Source organism: Mesocricetus auratus, unplaced genomic scaffold, assembly GCF_017639785.1.
Source record: "Mesocricetus auratus isolate SY011 unplaced genomic scaffold, BCM_Maur_2.0 Super-Scaffold_100042, whole genome shotgun sequence".
NCBI classification, from domain to species: domain Eukaryota; kingdom Metazoa; phylum Chordata; class Mammalia; order Rodentia; family Cricetidae; genus Mesocricetus; species Mesocricetus auratus.
In genome coordinates, this window is record NW_024429219.1 from 6,167,501 (window position 1) to 6,189,586 (window position 22,086).

The 22,086-nt window shown below is 51.5% G+C and overlaps 1 protein-coding gene across 2 annotated transcripts in view; it reads right to left on the reverse strand.

Annotated features, from left to right (window-relative positions):
- Positions 1–21,490, reverse strand: part of Slc2a5 (solute carrier family 2 member 5) — a 24,282-nt gene extending 2,792 nt beyond the window's left edge. Inside the window, exons 1-10 of one of the 2 annotated variants that reach the window (XM_040735043.1) lie at positions 21,405–21,490; positions 17,796–17,881; positions 11,954–12,052; positions 11,348–11,508; positions 8,091–8,215; positions 3,023–3,175; positions 1,638–1,763; positions 1,360–1,547; positions 1,097–1,207; positions 233–334 (exon numbers count right to left, since the gene is read on the reverse strand). In XM_040735043.1, coding sequence (XP_040590977.1) covers positions 233–334; positions 1,097–1,207; positions 1,360–1,547; positions 1,638–1,763; positions 3,023–3,175; positions 8,091–8,215; positions 11,348–11,508; positions 11,954–12,052; positions 17,796–17,828 — 1,098 coding nt within the window. In that variant the 5' untranslated portion in view covers positions 17,829–17,881; positions 21,405–21,490. Of the gene's footprint in view, positions 1–232; positions 335–1,096; positions 1,208–1,359; positions 1,548–1,637; positions 1,764–3,022; positions 3,176–8,090; positions 8,216–11,347; positions 11,509–11,953; positions 12,053–17,795; positions 18,118–21,404 lie in introns of those variants that run through there. The other variant, XM_040735041.1, reaches the window with a different exon arrangement.
- Between the last annotated feature and the right edge of the window lie 596 nt (positions 21,491–22,086).

A 22,086-nucleotide genomic window follows, 5' to 3' on the forward strand; every position in this document is an offset into this window, starting at 1 on the left:
CTCTCTCCCTTCCTTCCTCCCTCCCTCCCTCTCTCTCTCTCTGTCTCTCTCCCTCCCTCTCTCTCTCCTTTCTCTCTCCCTCTCTCTCTCCGTCTCTCTGTCTCTCTCTCCCTTCCTTCCTCCCTCCCTCCCTCTTTCTCTCCCTCCCTCCCTCCCTCTCCCTCTCTCCCCCCTCTCCCCAGTACCTGGCACACTTTGGTGCCTCCTCTTACGTGGTAATTGTGTTCCTCACCTGCAGCGCCAGTGCGATTGTCAGCACGATACAGGAGGTGAGGCAGGTGGCGAAGCCTAGGAGGAGCAGAAGTCGCCGTCCCCAAAACTCTACCACGAATACCTGGAGGTGTGGGAGGGAGGAAGTGAGGCTCTAGGGCCTGTGTCCCCTGTTTCTGTGTGACAGAGCACCCCGCCTGTCTGGGGCCGCCATCATGGGGACACCCTCACTACCCCTCAGTCAACTTTTGAGGGGTCAGGAGGAGTGCGTACGTAACCGTGCGTGCTTGCACAGAACACGTGTCTTTACGTGGCCAGTGGAGAGGCCCAGCTGAGTCACTAGGGCCCCAGATGTCCCGTGGCTCTAAGCCTAAGGCCTCCTGCAAGAAAGAAGCCAGGCATTGGTGTAAACCTGAGAGATTCTGCCCATGGGGGGAGGCCTGGCTGGCTCCTCTGACTGGGGGGGCAGGACGACGGGGCGGGGGGGGGGCACGGACGAACAGACAAGTTTCACTCAGGTACTACGGAAGCAGTGAGTCATGACCAGCAAGCTCCTTGTAGGGCTACCAAGTGACCTTGTGCAGAGATCTCCTCCATTTCTGCCATACATGGCAGCCCCAGATGGAGGAGGTCAGAGCGGAGTCACTGTACACAGTGGGAGCCTCTGGAGTAAGGCTTGGGGTCCTTTGCTTTTAGGGGTTCATGGCTACTCCCCACAGCATCAGGAATATCCTCACAGAGGAGTTTTGAGGCTGGGGAATCATAGCCCAAGGGGCACATTGCATACCTCAGGCCCCAGCTCCCTCCAAGGTTGGGACCTTCTCCACTCCCCAGACATCACTCCACCCTTGGTGACTGGTGGGACCACAGCCTCAGGGATACTCACCGTGACGATGGTCATGAACACGTTGACCGCCCCTGTCCCGGCAGTCACATACTGGACGTCATTGCTTGCCACACCTGCGCTCAGGTAGATCTGGTCAGCGTAGTAGTAGATCTGGAAGGCAACCGCGGGCTTGGCAGAGGGCCTCGACTGTAGGACGGCCAGGGGGACCCTGGCACCCCAGCCCCTCAGAGCTACATGCAAGAATCATTTCCAGCACTTGGCACACACTGCCTGCCGCCCCTACGCCCGCAGGCTGCGCGTACCGCATTCACTCCTGACAGCTGCTGGCCGGCCATGAGCACGATGATGGAGATGAGCTGCCAGCGCAGGGACTGCGTCTTGAACAACTTCCACACTGAGACGAAGCCCGCGGCCCGCTCAGCCTCGTCCTCCTTCCGGATCTCCTCCATTTCCAGGTGCACATCGCTCCAGCCTCGGAGCCTCTGCAGGGCTGGGGGAGAGATGAGCAGAGGGCATGAACCCCGAGCTGAAGAGCCCGGGGTGGGGGTCCAGGGTCAGGAGGAGAACACGGAACTCTCACCTTTCTGGGCGGCTGGCTCATCTTTCTTCTGAATCAGCAGGTAGCGGGGACTCTCGGGGAAGAAGGGCAGGAGAAGGAGCTGCAAGGCTGCGGGGACTCCAGTCAGCCCCAGGAGGATTGGCCAGCCTGCAAGCAAGGGTCTACCGTCACAGAAGCCGAGGGACATGGCCACCCTCTGCACTGTGCCAAAGCACTCTGCACCATTACCGCGGGGCAGGACACAGCTCTGTGAAGACAGAGCTCGATGTTTTTTGGCGGTTGCTCAGTGGTTATTTGCACAGGGGCTGAGGCGTGACCAGCCATTGCACACCTATGAGGCAGGTAAACAGAAGCATCCGCTAATGCCGGGCATGGGCAAGAACGGGACGCAAACGGGACGTCTCCACGCAGACCTCTGGGGACTGCAAGTCAGCTAGCTTGGCCTAATCAGTGAGCTCCAGGTTCAGTTACTGCACAGACCCGCATCGTCCTTCAGGGACCCGATGGCTGGAGCGGACAGAGGTGTCTGTCCAGAGAAACTTGTGTGGGGGACACAAGGACACCTAAACGAGAGTGGTCAAAGCCGCACTGCACTGATACGCTCAGAAGCAAAGCCAGCAGCAATGCAAATGCCTTGTAGAGAAACAAACTACTACAGAAGACGTGGCGCGTGGGGCCATCGCGAGTGAGCTCGTGTTCTGACTGGTGTTGTCACTGAGACTGGTCTCCCCTCTCAGAAGCTCAAGGATCAGAAAGGAAGACAAGAAGGAAGGGAAAGGAAGAGAAGAGGAGGGGAGGGGACGAGAGGGAGAGGAAGAGAAGGGAGAGGGGAGGGGAAGGAAGAGGAAGGGGAAGGGAAGGGAAAGAAAGGGAAGGGAAGGGAAGAGAAGAGAAGGGAGGGGGAAGGGCTGGGCTCCATTGGTAGAGTATTTGCCTAGCATGTGCAGAAGTCTCTGGAACTGGTCTTCAGCCCTGCATAGAAGTTGGGGTGGGGACAGGAGACCAGGAGTTCAAGGCCATCTTTGACTACAGTGTGGGTTTGAGGCCAGCCTCGGCAATATGAGACTGTGTTTCTAAAAGGATAAAAGGAGCCCAAGACTCAAGACAGAGAGAGAGGAGGTAATGACGCCATCTACAAGTTCCTGTGTGCCTCTGAGTACCTGGACAGCCACTTAGTAGTTCTAGGGACATCATGGTCCTTCCTCTTCAGCTGAGACACCTTGCTGGGACTGTGTCACCACGCACTTGTTCAGGGCCTACAATGTGCGTGGTGGGATAGGAACAGGGCGTGGCACCAAGGACAGTCCTCACGGGACAGAATAGGAAAGCCAGCGGGTGGCAGCTCCCAGTGTGGCAGTAGGAGGGGCTTTGGGGGTCAGAGGGCAGGGCCAGGGCTCTGTTCTCACCTTCCTCAGTTGCCAAGAGACTCCGAAAGCCGAACAGCTGGGCCACGAGGATGCCGACCGTGATGAAGAGCTGAGGTACCACCCCGAGGGCCCCTCGCAGGTTTTTAGGTGCCAGCTCCCCCAAGTACATAGGGACCACGTTGGAAGATATACCTGAAGGAGAACTGAAATGAGAATACAAGCAGAAAGAGTCTGGGGGAGACAGACCGTGTCTTCAGGGACACACCCTGCCTCACCAGACACGCTCTCCAGCCCAGCCCTCCCTAAACTGGGCATAGCTCCGTTGGTAAGGTACTTGTTGTGCAGGCATTAGGGGAACATACTGGTAATCCCAGGGCCGGGGGTCAGGGAGGCAGGCAGACCTCTGGGGCCTGCAGGTCAGCTAGCTTGGCCTAGTCAGTGAGCTCCAGGTTCAGTGAGAAAGCAATGTGTAGCATGCCGTCGGCGGAGGACCTGCAGCCTACACACACACACACACACACACACACACACACACACACACACACACACACACACACACGTGGGCCCCACCTCTCACACGCGCCTATCATAACACAGTAAATGAGTGGCCCTCACAAACACCTCTTCTAATTTCCAGTTCCTTAAACTTCGAGGAAAGAAAGCCCATTAGCGACGTCCCTAACAGGAGTGTTTGCTTTTTGACTGGTGTCGCCTGGGGTTGCAGCCTGTGTCCTTGCTTCTGATTGGCTGGGGCCTCAGAGAGGATGAGCATTAGACATGTTCCTCTCTTTTGCCTCAGACAGACAGAGAGAGAGAAAAAAAATCTATCACTAAAGAGCACAGCAACATCCCTGCCCATCAGTTCACTTTCTGGGGACAGCACATTGCACAGTAAACCTCTACACAGAGACCTTCCACCTCCACCCCCACCCCAGACTGCACCGGCATGGGTGTAGGAACTGAGCCATCTCTCCAGATCCCAACTATTTAATCTTGTAAAATTTCCCATCACATCAGAATATGGCTCTTTTAGGAACAGATGAAGTTGGAGGCTGCTGAATGGGCTCAGTGGATAAAGGCGCCTACTGCCAGCCTCATAATGAGTCAGTTTGCGGGACACACACAGTGGAAAGAGAGAGGGACATGCCTGCTTCCTCCCACAAAATAAATAAATAGAAATATGAAAAACCCTGAGAAATAAAAACTAAAGAACTGGAGAGGTGGCTTGGCCATTAGGAGACCTGGCTGCCCTTGCAGCGGGACCTGAGTTCAGTTCCCAGCACCCACATGGCGGCTCACAACCCTGTCTGTGACTCCAAGATCTGACATGACACCCTCACACAGACATCAATGCACATGAAATAAAAGTAAATAAATTATTGAATGGAATAAAAGAATAGCTGGGATGCTGGGAGTATAGTTCAGTGGTAGAGTCCTTGTTTAGGACGCACAAGTCCTTGGGTTCCATCGACAATATGAAGGTAAGTCAGCAATTTTGCAATTTAGCTCCACGCTGTGGTGTTTACCTCTAACTTCAGCACTTGAGCATACAGAGGAGGATTGCTGCAAGTTCTAAGTCAGCCTGGTCTATATAGCAAGTTCCAGGTCAGCCAAGACCATGTAGTAAACGGTGTCACAAAAGCCAATAGGGCCGACTCGATGGTTTGTTAGGAAAAGGCACTTGGTACAAAATCTAACAACCTGAATTTGATTCCCAGGACCCACAGGGTGGAGAGAGAGAATGACTCCTCCAAGTTATCCTCTGACCTCCATAAGCTTGGGGTGGCATATGTGTGCCCCTCATACACACACACACACACACACACACACACACACACACACACACACACACACACACGCCCAAAAATTAATGTGAAAAAAATGAAAACAACAACAACATGAAAACAAACACAAAACCCTGGTACGTGTGTCTTCTTTAAGACGTTTACAAGGCTGGAAGCAATCTCTAATTTGCATATTTTTTGGCGGGAGGTGTTTTGCTATGTAGCTCTTGCTAGCCTCAGACTAGAGCTCCTTCTGTCTCAGGCCTCCAGGTCTAAAATTACAGGGATAGCCCACGGCTAACTCTACCAGGTAGACCCGAGAGTTGGATCGGGGGCTTGTGATGTCTGCATTCCTTCTGGCCAGGGAAAGCCTTCAGTCTTCTTGCCAAGGGGTTGATCAACAACAAACCCATGAACCGTGAACCTCTGGAAGACAAGGCTCAGCTACCTTTGCTCCTCACTCACAGCGGGGCTGTTTACTTCATCCTTCTGGGGGTGAACCAAGTGGTTGGCGTTGGTGGTCCAAGCCGCAGGAAGCCTGGTCACACCATGAGGAATGAGAAGCTGAGTTCAAACGGATGGCGCCACACTGCTGGGTCCAGGAGCTAGGCGAGGACCTCCCAGGGCATCTCTGAGGTTGAAACTGTTTCCCTTGAGCCACTTCCTCCCTCAGGCCATCCAGCACACGTCCCTGTCACCTGCTGCACTGGCCACTGCCATGTGTGCGGAACACGCCACCGTGCCCTTCCTAAACACCCCCCGGAAGAATTCACCCGGATGTTTCTCAGTCCCGGGGATGGTGGTCGGTTTTGTGCTCTGGCTGACTGTACTTAGTCACTGTATAAATACAACTTATCGTTTGTCTCAGGAAAACAAAAAGAAAATCCAACTGTCTGCTGTTAAGACAGGTATTAAAGTGGTTTGTGGGGATGTGGAGTAAGTCACTCTTCTTACAGAACTTGTCTTAAAACGTAAACATACGATTTGTCTTGAGGCAGAGTCTTGGGTAGACCAGCACACCTGGCAGGTGTTTTGTTTTGTGTTTCTGGTTGATTGTTTTTCATAAAAACTGTGTGTGACCCCTAACACATGCATGCGGTGCCCAGGGAGACCAGGAGAGGACCTTGGGTCCCCCGGAAGTGAAGTTATAGCCAGTTGTGAGCTACCCAATGTGGGTGCTGGGAAATGAACCCAGGTCCTCTGCAAAAGCAGCCAGTGCTTTTAACCTCTGACCCATCTCTGTGAGCCCCACGGAACTCCCGATTATTTTAAGTATGATAAGAAGACGTGAGACCGAAAATCTGGGAGAGGGGCGAAGGCTCAGTGAGAAAAGATGACTGCTGTCAAGACCCAAACACTGACGTCGTTTGGAAACAAAGACCGATTGATCACAAGCAGCAGCAGAGAAAACGGACTCTGAGAAATCGTTCTCTCATCGCCACACGTGACCCATGGCACGAGTGCCACGCCCCCGAGTAAATATGCAAATGGGAAAAGTATGAGACAAACCGTTTACTAAAAGTGTGCTTCTGAAGCATAAAGGTTGGGGTCCCCCCCAAAGGTCTTGGCCAGCGTGCTGGTGCATGCTAGCGCTTTGTTTCCGAGCCTGATGCAGGAGGATTGCTTAAAGTTTGAGGTCAGTGTGGATTACAGAGGACACCTTGTCTCAAAAGCAAATACGAACAAATGAAAACAAAACAATTGAGGCCTTGCTGCATTTACACGGTCCAGGCTAGCCTCAAACTGGTAATCCTCCTGCCTCAGCCTGTCGGGTGTTAGTATAGTTAGGAGCCTCATCTCTGTAGGTGATAATTTATTTGTGTGTGTGCGCTGTGAAGGGGCCCAGGGGTTTGATCTTGCTGGCAAATGTTCTACCAGGGAGCTACATTCCAGCCCTCTTTTACTTTTTGTTTTGTTTTGAGACAGGGTATGCCCAAGCTAATGGAGAACTCATTCTGCGATCCAAGCGGACCTTGAACCTGATAATGTAGGTGCGTGCCACCAGGTCCAGCTTAGGTTAAGATTTTTAAATTACATTTACGTTTGTGTGTGCATGTGTGTCTGTGTGTGTGTGTGTGTGTGTGTGTGTGTGTGCATCAACTCAGTGCTGAGTGAAATTTGCTCCACAGCTAGTTTTTTTTTTCCCCATACCACCCTGTCTGGTGGCTTTTCACTTTGGCTGGCCTGAGCTAACTGTTGTAGACCAGGCTGGCCTCAAACTCACAGAGTGCTGGGATCCCAGGTGTGTGCCCCCAGCTTTCAGACTTCGCTGCCTGCTAATGAGCTCTAGGGATTTGTTTATGTCTACCAGGTCATCCCTCTGTGCCTATCCCACATTTGGCAGGAGAGGTCGCTCTGAGATCACCCAGAGTTCAGGAGGTGTCTGCCCTGCTTCTTGAAGGTCCCTGAGAACTGGCAAAGTCCCTCCTGGCTGGGCACTGGGAAAGGCTGACTGTTGGGGAAGCCACCAGCGTGACTTTAAAAATGTCTCCATTTCTAAGCAATGCGGGGAGTGCTTTCTAAAACTAATGCACATGTCCCATGAAGGCAGCAAGTGGGTTACAAACCAGCTTCACCCCCACCCCTTTCTCTGTGTAGCCCTGGCTGTCCTGGAACTCACAGACCAGGCTGGTCTCGAACTCACAGAGATCTACCTGCCTCTACCTCCTGAGTGCTGGGATTAAAGGTATGCGCCACCACTGCCCGGCCCAAATTCCGCAACTTTTTAAAGACCACAAACCACACTTAAAAAAATACAGAAATCTATCATTCAACTCTGCTCCCCCACAAATGCACAGATGAACAATGACTGAAACAAAATTCCAAGAGGCCTTTCTGCTCTTGTGACATAGGACAGTCCACTCTATCAAAGGTGCTGCTCACCAAGTAGACGACACTACCCTCCTGCTGACACTACCCTCTGACCAACACTACCCTCCGACAGACCAACACTGAGATACTGAAAGGAAGGATGAGACTAGCCCTTCCGAACTCAGGATTTATAGTGTATTTCCTACAAAGAACATCTTTCTTGGGCTGGGAATTGTGGCTCAGAGATAGAGCGCTCACCTAGCTTCCACAGGGTCCTGGGTTCAATCCCAGCCTTGGAATAAACAAAGCCAGAGAGAGCTTTCCCTGCGGGAAGCAGTGCTGAGAAGCTCTGCCCACTGCCCACCCATGAGGATGAGGCACACACTCAAGTGCCCGCCCGCGTAGGGTCTGCTTCGGTCTCCGTGCTCCCTGAGGTCCCAAACGGCATCTGATCCCTGGGGGTCAGTTCTGCCTCCTCGTGCTGGGTGGCACTGCGGGGCACAGTTCCTTACCTGCACATATCCCAACAATAAGTCTGGAGGCGATTATAAGCTCGAACAACTTGGCGACTTTGCTGCACCCCATCAGGATGGCAGGCACGATGGAGAATATGTTGTTGAACAGCAAGGCCCCTTTTCTGTAGAAGATGTGGCGAGAAGCCAGGTTAGCTTAAGGATTCATTCATTCACTTCACCATTCACTCATCACCGATTCACGGCAGTCGACAAACACCCCTTAACGTGCGCTCAGAGCAGCGTGCCCTGGTTACAGCGGTGCGCTTCAGCGGGACCGGAACTGAAGAGTGCATCTCCTGCTGTTGGTGATGGGAAACAGAGGGGAACGGACTCATCCTAAGGTGCAATAAATTCAGTTGACCTGCTGTGGTGTCAGGGGGTGTGGCACTCAGAAGACTGGAACGTGTGGATGCCTGGAGCCCAGCGGTTCAAGCCGAACCTGGAGACACAGGGTGGAGACTTTGTCTCAAAAACAAACAAATCTTGGGGATGTGGCTTGGGTGGGAGAGTAGCTGCCCAGCCTGGGCTGGGGCCCCGATTCAGTTCCAGCAGGACAATCAAAACGAAAACCAAAAACGAAGCGAGTGGACTGGAGAGACGGCTCCACGGTTAAGACCACTCTGCTCTTGTAGAGGACCCTGGTTCGATTCCCAGCACGGACACCGCAGCTCACAAACCATCTGTAGTTCCAGCTCCAGGGGATCCGATGCTCTCTACTGCTCTCCTTGGGCATCAGACACACATGCAGGCAAAACACCCAGACAGTGTAAAATAAAATGAAGAATAAGGATTTCAAAAACCCAGACAAACAAATAAAAATGAATCCAGACGAGGATTTTGTACCCTTCACTAATAGTAATCCAGTAAGAGACAAAAATAATATAAGACTAAAAAAATTCTAGAAGTGTAAAATCTAGGCGGCTTCACAATGCGTTTTTTAGATACAACGCCAAAGTATAATGCATGAGAGAGAGAGAAATGGCGCTTAAAATGAAGATACAAGACAGTTGGGAAAACATAATAATTAAAACAAAAAAACCAATATGAACATAAAAGAAGTTAAACAATAATCATTTTTTTTTGTTTTTACGAGACATGGTTTCTCTGTATTGTTTTTGAGGCTGTTGGTCCAGCTCGGCCTCAAACTCACAGAGATCTGCCTGCCTCTGCCTCCGAGTGCTGGGATTAAAGGCGTGCGCCACCACCACCCGGCTAAACAATAATCTTAAGAAAGGCCAATTTTTCTGTGAATGCCTGGTTTACAGCGTGAGTTCCAGGACAGGCTCCAAAGCTCCACAGAGAAACCCTGTCTCGAAAAAACAAAAACAAAAACAAACAAAAAAATCCATGAAAGACATAAGTAGAGCCTGGCATAGTGGCTCATGTTCTAAACTCCATAATCACACATTTTAGGAGGATTGCCATCTAAAACTTGCCACCAAAACTCAAAGCAAAAGTGGGCTTCAGTGGTTAGGAGCACTAGCTGCTCTTCCGTGAGACCCAGGTTCGATTCCTGGAGCCTACGTGGTGGCTCACAGCTTCGTCTAACTCCAGTTCCATGGGACCTGATGCCCTCTTCTGATCTCTGTAGGCAACAGGCTCACACACGGGATACACGCGTACATGCAGACAGAGCACCTATATGCATAGAAGTGGATCTGAAAAAATATTGTTTGGCGGGGTGGGGGGGACCAAACAGCAAAGACAAAACAAAAAACGAAAACCCCAAACCAAACAAAGGAAGACAGGACCACCTGTCCAGAGGTCTCGGCACAGCTTTAAGGTACATGGGCACCTGCAGCTCTCTGCTGGAGATGTGGCCAGCGATGGAATGCCTCCTTCTCATGCATGAGGCCTCGTGGCTTCTACCACCACAGCCTCAGGACCAATAAGACAAGCAAACAAACAAAAGCCAGCTAAAACTCCTGTGTCTGTGTGTGCACATGTATGTATATGTGTGCATACATACTTAAGAAAAATTTTTTTCGTCGTTTCGTTTTGTTTGAGACAGCGTTTCTCTGTGTAACAGCCCTAGCTGTCCTGGAACGTGCTCTGTAAACCAGGCTGGCCTCGAGCTCACAGAGATCTGCCTGCCTCTGCCTCCTGAGTGCTGGGATTAGTTTAGAAATAATCTCACCTAGGTCCCTTGTATAGCTTCCCAAGCATTACTCATTGGCCTGTTTCTTTGACAGACCCTAATAGAAAGTAAAATTTGCCATCCTGGTTATTGTCCTCACCTCACAATAAGGACTTGAGTTTTAGGCTCACGTTTAAAAGCTATCTGTAAGTCTGCGGCAATAAAAATCTACCCACCCCAATGAGACAGGCTGGCTCATGACTGCAATCCCATCAGCTGGGAGGAAGAAGTAGGAAAATCAGGAGTTCAAGATCACCCTTGACTATATAGCGAGTGTGAGGCCAACCTGGGCACCAGGGCACCCTGTTTCAAAAACAAAGGCTGCGAAGATGGCCCAGCAATAAGGTGCCTACTGGGCGCCCTCGGGGACCTGCATGCTGATCCCCAGAACACATTTAAAAAGCCAGGCACGGTGCGACTGTAGCCCCAGCAATGGAGGCAGCAGGGGCAAGGAACAGGGGACGGGCAGGGCTCTGACCAACACTGAGCAGCCGGCCAGGCCAAGCCAAGCAGCTTCAAGGCTCCGTGAGGCGCCGTCCTAAGAAATGAAGGCTGGGGCCCTTGTGGGGAGAATGCCTTCGCGTAGAAGTAGGTGGTTGTCTGAATTTGAGGCCAACCGGGGCTAACACAGTGAGACCCTATCTTTTAAAAAGACGATGAAGGGCTGAGCCGATAAAGGTTAGGCTTACAACCAAAAGTATAAAAAAATGAGGAAGGGGATGGGGAGATGGCCTAGTGGTTCAGAATTCTTGCTGTTCTTGCAGAGGACCTGGGTTCCAGTCCCAGGACTCCATGGAGGCTCACAGCAGTCCTTAACTCCAGTTCCAGGGGATCCGGCGCCCTCTTCTGGCCTCATCAGGCACCAGACACACGGGCAGTGCACAGGCACACACACGCAGGCAGCACACTCATACACAGGAAATAAAAAACAATAAATCAATGTTTTTAAGGTAAAAAGCAATAGAAGAAAAACACTCAACTTTTACTGCTAGTTTCCACACATACACATGCTTGCACGCGCACAAGCATGCTTACATGCACATACCAACACTAGTAAGTGCATTTAACACACACACACACACCACACGTACCCCAAGCCAACCTCCTCATGTCTTACCTGCCCATTTTATTCACTAAGGGGCCAACCAGGAGAGAACCTATAAAGCCTCCAAAGGGGAACATGGACACCGTCACGGACCACAGCAGTGTCAAGGAGACAGATTCGATGATCTCCTGGGTCCTTTCGTAGTAGGTGTTGTTGTAAAACTGTTGCATGAGCTGTGGGGCAGAGGGCACAGACCAACAGAACCAGCTGAGCTCATCTCACAGAGAGAACCAACAGGGGCGTTTAGCTGGATGGGGACAGCGCTACTATAGTTAGGGACGGAGCTGCCTGGATAGTGTGCGGGTTGGAACACCCATGGGAAGAACTCCGGCAGGACAATGCCTGTGGTGTCTCTCGCTCCCTGGAGTGGCTGCAGCCTTCCAGATGGTGTGGCCGCTGCCTTCCAGATGGCTCCACACACTGCCAGGCCACAGAATGTACGTTTGTGCGAATCTGAGGTCTGAGAACTTTGTCACTCACCTGGTCTGGGTCCCACAGGGACTTTCCTGTCCTTTCCCTTAAGGGGTAGGCTGTGTTTGCTCTCCGGGGACCACAGGCCCCTCTAAGCCCCTCCCCATGTCAGCAGCTGTGGCTCACTTAACACAGTGACCTACCTACCTCTGACGGTGAGTTGACAGCAGCCACATTGTACCCATACTGGAAGGATGAACCGAAGGCAGCTATCAATGTTGCCAGGGCCAGCACCAGGGTCAGCTTCTGGAGAGGTAGGGTGGATGTCAGGGAGGGGCCCAGGGAGACCCCTGCTGTACCCTCAGCATGCACACAGCTGTTCTCAGGTCACCCCTGGTCTTCCAGCTACTCTCTATCATAAGACTGACCCACTGAGGCTAGAACAGGCTCTCGGTCAGGCATTCCTCTAACCCCCTGCATTATCCGGACTGTTCTCCAACTCCTCGGCTCAAGCAATCCTCCTGCCTCAACCTCCTGAGTAGCCAGGACTTCCAGCAAATGCCTCTACAGCCAGCTCACTACAACTGGCTTGATACAGCTGCAACTGGCCCTCTGTAGTACTCACATACCAGGAGCACCTGTGTGTGAGTCTGTGTGTGTGTGTGTGTGTGTACACCAGGAGCACCTGTGTGTGAGTCTGTGTGTGTGTGTGTGTGTACACCAGGAGCACCTGTGTGTGAGTCTGTGTGTGTGTGTGTGTGTACACCAGGAGCACCTGTGTGTGAGTCTGTGTGTGTGTGTGTGTACACCAGGAGCACCTGTGTGTGAGTCTGTGTGTGTGTGTGTGTGTACACCAGGAGCACCTGTGTGTGAGTCTGTGTGTGTGTGTGTGTGTGTACACCAGGAGCACCTGTGTGTGAGTCTGTGTGTGTGTGTGTGTACACCAGGAGCACCTGTGTGTGAGTCTGTGTGTGTGTGTGTGTGTGTGTACACCAGGAGCACCTGTGTGTGAGTCTGTGTGTGTGTGTGTGTGTACACCAGGAGCACCTGTGTGTGAGTCTGTGTGTGTGTGTGTGTGTGTACACCAGGAGCACCTGTGTGTGAGTCTGTGTGTGTGTGTGTGTACACCAGGAGCACCTGTGTGTGAGTCTGTGTGTGTGTGTGTGTGTACACCAGGAGCACCTGTGTGTGAGTCTGTGTGTGTGTGTGTGTGTACACCAGGAGCACCTGTGTGTGAGTCTGTGTGTGTGTGTGTGTGTACACCAGGAGCACCTGTGTGTGAGTCTGTGTGTGTGTGTGTGTGTGTGTGTGTACACCAGGAGCACCTGTGCATGAGTCTCTGTGTGTGTGCATATGTGTGTGTGCACCAAGAGCACCTGTGTATGAGTCTCTGTGTGTATTTATGTGCACTGGAAGCACCTGTGTGTGAGTCTGCATGTGTGTACCAAAAGCACCTATGTGTGAGCAAGTGTGTGTGTGTGTGTGTGTGTGTGTGTGTGCGCGCGCGCGAGTGTACCCCAGGGCTACATGTGACAGCTCTCGAGGACTTGGTTTTTCTTTCCCGCTGTCACGTGGGTTCCAGGCATCACATTCAGGCCAGCACGCTTGCCTGCTAAGTGCCTTTACCTTCTGAGTCATCTAGACCCCTTGGTCACTTCCTTCTTTACAGACAAAATCAACGGCCACTGGGAGGGTCTTTTGTCAGGTTTGCTCACCACTGTATAACCAGCACCTAGACAGATGCCTGGCTTAATTGGCTGATGGGTGGATGGATGGGTGGGTGGGTGGATGGATGGGTGGGTGGATGGAACATTGATTGGAAAACTGCTAACCAAGTTTTCCACCAGCACTTCTGGGATTTTGTTTTGCTATGCTTTGAGACAGATCTTGTTAAGTTGCCCAGGCTGGCCTTGAATTTTTGATTATCTCGTCTCAGCCTCCCGAAGTTCTGGCATTGTCGGTGTGAGTCACACGCCTGGCTGGCTCTTGCTTTCTCCCTCTCCCTTTCTCTCTCTCTACACAGTCCTGGCTGTCCTGGAGCTCACTTTGTAGACCAGGCTGCCCTCAAACTCACAGAGATCTGCCTGCCTCTGCCTCCGGAGTGCTGGGATTAAAGGCGTGCGCCACCACATCTAGTCCATGCTTGGCTTTCAAGAACAGGTCTTGATGATGGATAGGCTCTTAGAAGAGTTCTAGGCTTTCATATCTCTGTCTCCAGCTCCAGAGATTTCCCTCAATCTCCAACAAGTGAGCCCATGGGCTGGGGACCCTCCCAGCAGAGGTATTGCTCACTTCCTCAGAAGTGGGTCCCCAACAGTCCCTGCCTTTTTTGTTTGTTTGTTTTGTTTTGTTTCGAGACAGGGTTTCTCTGTATTGTTTTGGAGGCTGTCCTGGAACTCGCACTGTAGACCAGGCTGACCTCGAACTCACAGAGATCCTCCTGCCTCTGCCTCCCGAGTGCTGGGATTAAAAGCGTGTGCCACCAACGCTCGACTCCCTGCCTTTTTATATAAGGGCCTAACAATGGATGCCACACACCAAAAGAAAAAGGCACCAAATCAACCCCATGAGCACTGCTGACCTGTGGCTTTTAAAACTAGATTTAGCTGGGCCATCGGTGGTGCACGCCTTTAATCCCAGCACTCGGGAGGCAGAGGCAGGCGGATCTCTGTGTTTGAGGTCAGCCTGGTCTACAGAGTGAGTTTCAGGACAGCCAAAGCTACACAGAGAAACCCTATCTCAAAAAAATATTTACTTTAATTTTGTATATGTATGTGGGCATTTGCACATGAATACAGGCACTCAAAGAGGCCAGAGTAGTGATCCACTGGAATTGGAATCACAGACAGTTGTGAGCTGCCCATTGTGGGTGCTGGGAAATGAACTTGTGTCCTTTGGAAGGGCACCCAGCACTCTTAAGGCTGAGCATCTCTTTAGCCCCCTGGCAGCTTTTTAATTCCTGGATGAGGTGTGTAAGCTCTTGAGGGCCCATTCCACCTATGATACCAAAACTGACCAGTTTTTGCTCCCAAGCTGGGTCCTTTCTCCTTTTCCCTTCTGGAACCATAGGGCCAACAGGACTGAACATCAATTAGCAGCAATCCAGGAGGCTTTCATTCTTGGTCAAAAATAGCAATGTATGTGTGTGGGAAGATTTACAAATTAATCCCCCCTTTACCTTTTATTTTATTTACCTTTTATTTTGAGATGGGTGGAGAGTGTCTTTAAGTTGCCCAGGCTGACCTTGAACTCTCTCTATAGCCCAGGCTTACACTGAATTTGTGTTCCTTGTGACCCAGCCTTCCAAGCAGCAGGCAGGTCTGGCTTTTCTTTATGGTGTATAACTCAGTGTTTACACACACTTTGCAAAACGATCAGCACAGTTTAGCTCATGGATACACCCAACACCACATGCAGTTATCTTTGTGGATGTGTGCAGTGAAGACTTGTGAAATGCATTCAGTGAATCCCAAGCACCCAAGGAGGATGAACTACAGTCAACACGGTAGGTTGGTGTGCTGCCCATCACTAACAGCAATCGCAGGCCCTGACATCTCGCTGGCTAGCTCGTCCCACCAACAGAAACTTTGTATCCCCGAGCAGCATCGCCCATTCCCTCTTCCCCAGGCCCCTGGAGCCACTCTTCTGGCCCGCACTGTATCTGATAACCTGGTGGCTTGTATCTTTCTGTGCCTGACTCTGCCACTCAGTGTGGCCGTCCAGGCAGCAAAGAGATGGGAATCCCTTCATTTCCTTGAGAGTGATTAACTGCATTTTTACATAGTCGAATCCTCTGCTTCGTGAGTTGCATGCAGTCTCATTCCAACTTTCTTTCTTTTTCATTTTCCTCCTTTCGAGGACAGGGAGGAAAAGGATTTGGACCAGGACCTGGCTCAGTGACAGCGTCCTGGTTGAGCACACAGGGCTCCACTCTCCCAGCCCTCCCCAGCACTCCACTCTCCCCAAATTACTGGGGAAACATCTTGAAGCTTCAGTAAAATGCCCATCATTGGGGTTGACCCAGTTAGGTGTGATTCCAGGATGCAGGGAAGGAGGCGCTCCCTCCCTCCCAATCCCAGCTGATCTATGGTAAGTAGCACACACGGGTGGGCTCATTAGTCAGGTAAAACAAAACAGCAACGAGGACCTAGGGAGGACAGAGGGCAAGTGATTCCGTCCAGGACACTTCACAAAACACGTCTTCATTGTCCAAAGCCCTATTTTGTAGGAAAAAGGCAATTGTATTCAACAGTTCTTAAGTAGGTTCAAGGCCAGAGCTGCACAGCTACAGAGGGACAGCTGGACCCAACTGTTTTCTGGACTCTTCCCAGAAAAATCACACAACCTCTGTGTCTCTGGCTCCTCCTAATCCCCCAGGCTCCATGCCTGGCTTCATTCTGGGCATGCCATGCTTATACCCATGCTAGTGTCTGTCTGAGTTGTCCCCCTCCACTGACCGCTCCTCTGCAGAGCACACCACACAGGGACATCGCTCCTCCTTGAGCAGTAAACACAGCGTCTCTTGTGTCCCCAAACATTCAAGTCCTTAGCCTCAGGTGACTTCTTTTCAAATACAGGAGATGGCACTTGACCTGGCCAACACCTTCTCATCCATGGCAATCCCAGACAGATTGCCTGGTGGCACAGGCCTGTAGTCTCAGCCGCCTGGGAGGCTGAGGGAGGTGGACCACAAGTTCAAGGCCACTTTAGACAATTCAGAGAGCCCCTATTTTAAACTGAGAGGGAGAAAGTGACTGGGGGTAGAGTTCGCCTAGCGTGCCTGAGGCTCTGGGTTAAAGCCCCCAGCACCGGAAAATCAACAAACAAGAAGCAAAACCAGAACGAGACTAGATAATGCCAGGGAAGTCCCTGGGTAAACGCTAGAACAGTGATTCTGGGTTGCAGGGAAGGAGAGGCCTATTCTGCCCTCTGGAGGGCATTTGTTTATCACACCAGAAATGAAGTGGGTAGAGGCAGGGACGGCCCCCATCATTCGGGATGGCCCCCATCACTCTAGACAGCCCCAGAGATGCCCTGTGTCGAATGGCAATAGTGAGGTCACCTGCTTCATAGGATAAACCAAGCAGTAATATCGACAGGCACATTTCCTCCTGGTCAGACCCTTCACTAACTGCGTTGTCTAACTGTTCTGGCACCCAGGAGAGGGAGCGGCCATCAGCCCATTTTATGGATGAGAAGACACAAAAAGAGTTAAACAGCGAGGTGGGGTGGTGCCCATCTACAGGCCTAGCACTTGGGAGGTAGAGGCAGGAGGATCAGGAAGTTTGAGGCCGGCCTCGGCTGCACAAACTGTCTCAATAACTAAATTACCTCAATTGAATATCTTGTCAGACTCTTAACCACAACTCAGGTGCGAAGTTGCTGGATCCGACAGCAGGGGCTTCTCCCTCCCAAGTCCACTCCCGCTCTATATGCTGCAGGCCATGCTTCCTGTCGCGTGCCTTATGGACCTCAGTAAATAATAGTTTGCACGGATGTGCGTTTCTCCCCACCTACTCATTAGCAAAGGCTACTGAGAAGATTGCAAGTTCCTTGAAAGTGTCCATTGATTCATATTTCCTAGCCCCCAGCCACACTGTGTTTGGACAAGGAAAAAAAGGTTTTTATTTTATTTTGGCACAGGGTCTCTATCCTAGGCTGGCTTTGAATTCCCTTTGTAGCCGAGGTTAACCTCAAACTCCTTATCCTTATGCCTCTAGCTACCTCCTAAGTGCTCAGACACCAGTGTGTGCCACCATTACCTGGCTCGAACCCAGGACTTCATGCATTCTGGGCAAGCACGCTACAAGTTGAACCGCCACCCCCAGCCCAGTTACAGGGACGGTCTCACCAGATGTTCCAGTGGCATGATTTCTAACGGGCATCTGTCTATAAACATCACACCTACGACTATAAAAGCCCAGCTGCCCTCTTCCAGACAGCCCATCCAGCTGAAGGCCGGCCCTGCCACACCAGAGCCCCGGGGAGTCCCGAGCACAGCTGAGCAGGCTCCCCGGCTCTGGCTGCTGTCAGCCATGCACAAACTCACCCCTTCCCTCGCCTCTTGATCTTTCTCCATCATTGCTCTTCAAGGGCAGCCTGCCGCTCGCTCACCTCCTCAGAGTGCCAGCTGTGCTGTGTGGAGAGGGAAGACATTTAGGCTGTACTTTGGTCACGCCAACTCCCAGCCAATTGCGTTTTTATTGCCAGTCTAAATCAGAATAACCCTTTCGGGCACCGGGCAACTGGCCCCTCCTTTTGCTTCTGCTTTTTTGACTTAAGCGTTGAGAGTTTGGCTAAACCAGTGGGTCGCTTGAAGTTGCAGGCTCAGCATGGTACCCAGGGGAAACAGCCCCTTGGTGTTTTCTCCACTGCTCAAGTCTCCACCAGTCATGTTCCTGAAGAGTGACTAGAAAGGTTATTTCTGTCTGGGACACATGGACACAAGCAGCTGTCACTAGCCCAACACCACATTAGACAATGGGGCAACGGATGGGGCCGTAGAGACCTAGCCAAGTGGTCTACAGCCAAGTGTCCCTAGTGGAGAGTCAGTTATTTGCCAAGTAACCATGCCAAAACTATTATTATTGTCTTCTTTGCTAATACTTTTATTATTTGTGCTGGAGACTGAGTTGAGTTCATAGGCGCCAATTGCTGAGCTGATCCCTGGCTCCAAGTAACACTTTTTGAGGAGGAATTTTTATTTTGTCTTTTTAGGGAACTCTGGGTGGCCCGGAGAGATACACTTTTCACTACAGGGAAAGCAGTAAATACCTGTGCTCTTCCTTTGCAGGGTAGGGTAAGTCACCAGAGGCTGGTCTGGGTCCAGCACTCTGCCCACAGCCTGGTCACTGCCGGCTCCTGCACTTAGCACGTGCTCAGCTGCCACCATGCTGACCAAGTCAAGTGGCCAAAACCCAGAGCAAAGTCCCACCAGGCCCGCAGATTTTCGTCCTTGTTAGACATGCTCTCTGACTTGTTTTCTGTGACTCAAGTCCAATCAGCGTACACCTTGCTCCCTCTCCTTCACTCTTCAGCTGTTTATTCCAATCCAGGAATGGAGGTCCACTCAGGGGACAGTGGACAGTGGGGACGTCGCCTTTCAGCAAAAGTTCGCTGCTAGCAAAACTTCTCCGTTTTCTTCCCACCCAACTCCAACTCAAGGGTCTCCAACTAAGGCGTGGCAGGGACAGAGCTTTCCATATATTTCAGAGTGTGAAAAAAGACCCTCCCCCCCCCAAAATGCATGTAAATTGAGGGTGGTTTGTGGCGACGCTTGCTTGGGAAGGGAGGGGAGCTAGGGGTTTTGAAACGAAAAGAAAGGTCAAGTTTGCAATCGTGGACCTGCGGAGGCCAAAGATGGGCTTCTTAGCCCCCAGCTATTTCTCGTCTCCCTGCCTGTTTTGCTTTAAGGAGGGATCTGAAAGTTGAGAGTTCAATCCCTGCCTCGACTTCCCCAATAGGACAGAGGCGGGTCTGTGTTCAGATCCTGAGAGAATATCCAACCAGTATCTGGCTGCTGCGCAGTCGCAGCTGTGCAGGACTAATGCTCATCCTCAGTCCCAAGGTCACGCGGCCGGGCTGAGCCGGGGAAGAGGGGTACGCGGCTGTACCCTGCCATGGAGCCGCGCTTCAGTCTAGTTCTTTGGGCCGCAACCGCAGCCTGCCCACAGGAGCCAAGGCCATTGCCCCAAGGCCACCTTGAGGATACTCCTGGAGGCTATTCTCTGTTTTTTGTGTCCCCTGAAGACCTATCCTGAGTCTCCGGACCCAGCCCAGCCGTGCCACAGCTAACAGGCGTAGGGCTTGGGAGAAGGGCTGTGGGCACTCTTGGGGACAGCGCCCTGGGTGCTCGGGAGGACATGGATCTTCATGGTTTTCAGACTGCCCCTCTTGCTAGCCTCCCCTGTGCCACGACTCCCGCCCCATGATCAGTGGCAGATGGATTCGTCTGCTGGAGACTTCCCTGGCCTCCCCGGCCTTGCTTCCGTGACAGAAAATTCTCCGCTGTATTTTAGCTTTGGGAGATGTTTTTATGCTTTTATTTATTCGTTTTTGTTTTGAGACAGGGTCCCATTCTGTAGTCCAGGCTGTTCTGGAGTTCACTATATAGCTCAGGCTGGCCTTTAACCTGAGACGGTCCTGCCTCGGCTTCCCAAATGCTGGGGTCACCTGCAAACCTGAGCCACCAAACTGTCAGCTTTGGAGTTTTAAAAGGCCTTAAAAAACACAGCTGATGAACCCACGGACATTTTGGTGAGTTACACATCACAGAACGAGACATGTGGAAGAAACACGTACAACTACTAATATTTCCTGTAACTTGACCTGTGTTTCAGAGCCATCTCTGCTAAGAGCCAGAGGGTTGGAGAGAAAAAGTGGTCTGGTTCAGGCGGCGCCTTGGGCGGGACTCCAGTAGGGTCGCCTTGGCCTTCGACACCCTCCTCTCCGGGAGGCAGTTTTGATCCACTGTGGGGAACAATTTGAGATACCCAAAGACCACCAAACACCCTCCAAGACCTTCCACAATAAGTTGTTTCCAAACTTTCTAGAGGATTTATATAGTTTTATGTATGTGAGGGTTCTCATGAGTTTGCCTTCATGTATGTGTGTGTACCTGGTGCCTGTTAAGGTCAGAAGAGGGAGATAGATCCCCTGGAGTTAGAGTCAGATGGTTAGGAGCCACCACGTGGGTGCTGGAAACCACACCTGTCTCCTCTGCAAGAAGAACAGGTACTCTTAACCGCTGGGACATCTCTCCGGCCCCTTAAGTTGCTTCTAAATGGGGGAAAGAACTTGCCAAGGATTCTGGGATGAAGATTTAGGTCTCAGATCTCAAGTCCAAAAATCACAACTTGTAACACAACTATCAGAACAGTTTTAGAATAAGAGTCTTGCCGGGCATTGGTGGCACACGCCTTTAATCCCAGTACTGGGGAGGCAGAGGCAGGTGGATCTCTGTGAGTTTGAGACCAGCCTGGTCTATAAGAGCTAGTTCCAGGACAGCCTTCAAAGCCACAGAGAAACCCTGTCTCAAAAAAAAAAAAAAAAAAAAAGTCTTGCCTGGTGTGGTGACCCCACCGGTAATCCCAGCAGTGACATCAGAACAAGGTCACTCTTGGATAGACAGCCTGAGCTGCGTGAGACCAGATCTAAACAAACTGCAAGGAAGAAAGGGAAGGAAGGGGGAAAGGGGGAGGAAGGGGGAGGGGGAGGGGGAGGGGGAGAAGGAAAACTTAGAATTTGGGAGCTGCCTTTAGTGGGTGTTTTTATTTACTGGGCCTTTTGTTACAGCAGAGAGGGAAAGGAATGGGTACAAAAATAGCTGCCTTGGCCTCTTGGGGCTCAGACTCTCACTGGGAAACAGTCTGTCCTACTTAGCTTCCTATTGCTGTGATAAAGACGGTGGCCAGAAGCAGCTTAGGAAGGAAAGTGTTTATTTCATCTTAAACTCCTGATTACTCTGCCCTTGAGAGAAGCCAAGGAACAGCTAGGATAGGAACCGAAGCAGAGACCACGGAGGAACAGTTTCCTGTCTGGTCTCCATGGCTTGCATTTTAAAATACATTTCAGGACCACCTGCCCAAAGGTGGCAGCACCCATTATGGGCTGGGCCCTTCCACATCAATCATCATTAGTCAAGAAAATAATGACTTACCCACAAGCCAATTAGATGAAGGCGTTTTTTTTTACTCTTCCCAAGTCAATTGACGAAAAAGCTTAGCTACAGAATGTAGTCACATGAGCATCTTGAGCAACTCGGGGCTATTAATGGCTCTTGGCAGGGGTGGGGAAGCCGGGGAGGAGTTGAGCATGGAAGGAGGGGAGTGTTCTGGTGCTGGTGGGTGACGGAAGGACAGCATGTGCTAATAGCGTGTTGGTTTCAACGAAGGAACTGCAAAATCAGATGGTCTGAAGTGCATGAAGGGAACAGGAGGAGACAGGCCGACAGACAGCTGGCAGGGCTTGCGGCCTCGCTTGATCTTTTCGTTTGTTCTGTTTTTAAGACAGTCTCTCTCTAAATGGTGCTGGCTATGTAGAGGAGGCTGGCCTCAAGCTAACAGAGCTCCGACTTCCTCTGCCTCCTGAGGTCAGGAGCTCGATTGTTTTTAGGAACACAGAGAATGCATTAAGAACGTGAGAGAAGCTGGGTGTCCTGGTTTCCTTTCCGCTGCCATAATAAAACACCCTGACCAAAAGCAACTTGGAGGAGGCCAGGGTCGTGGTCCATCACTGAGGGGAAATCAGGGCAGGAACTCAGTCAGGAATCAGTCACATCATAGTCAAAAGCAGAGAGAAAGAAGCGCATCCAAGCCGCCCAGTGCTCCCATGTTTCTGTA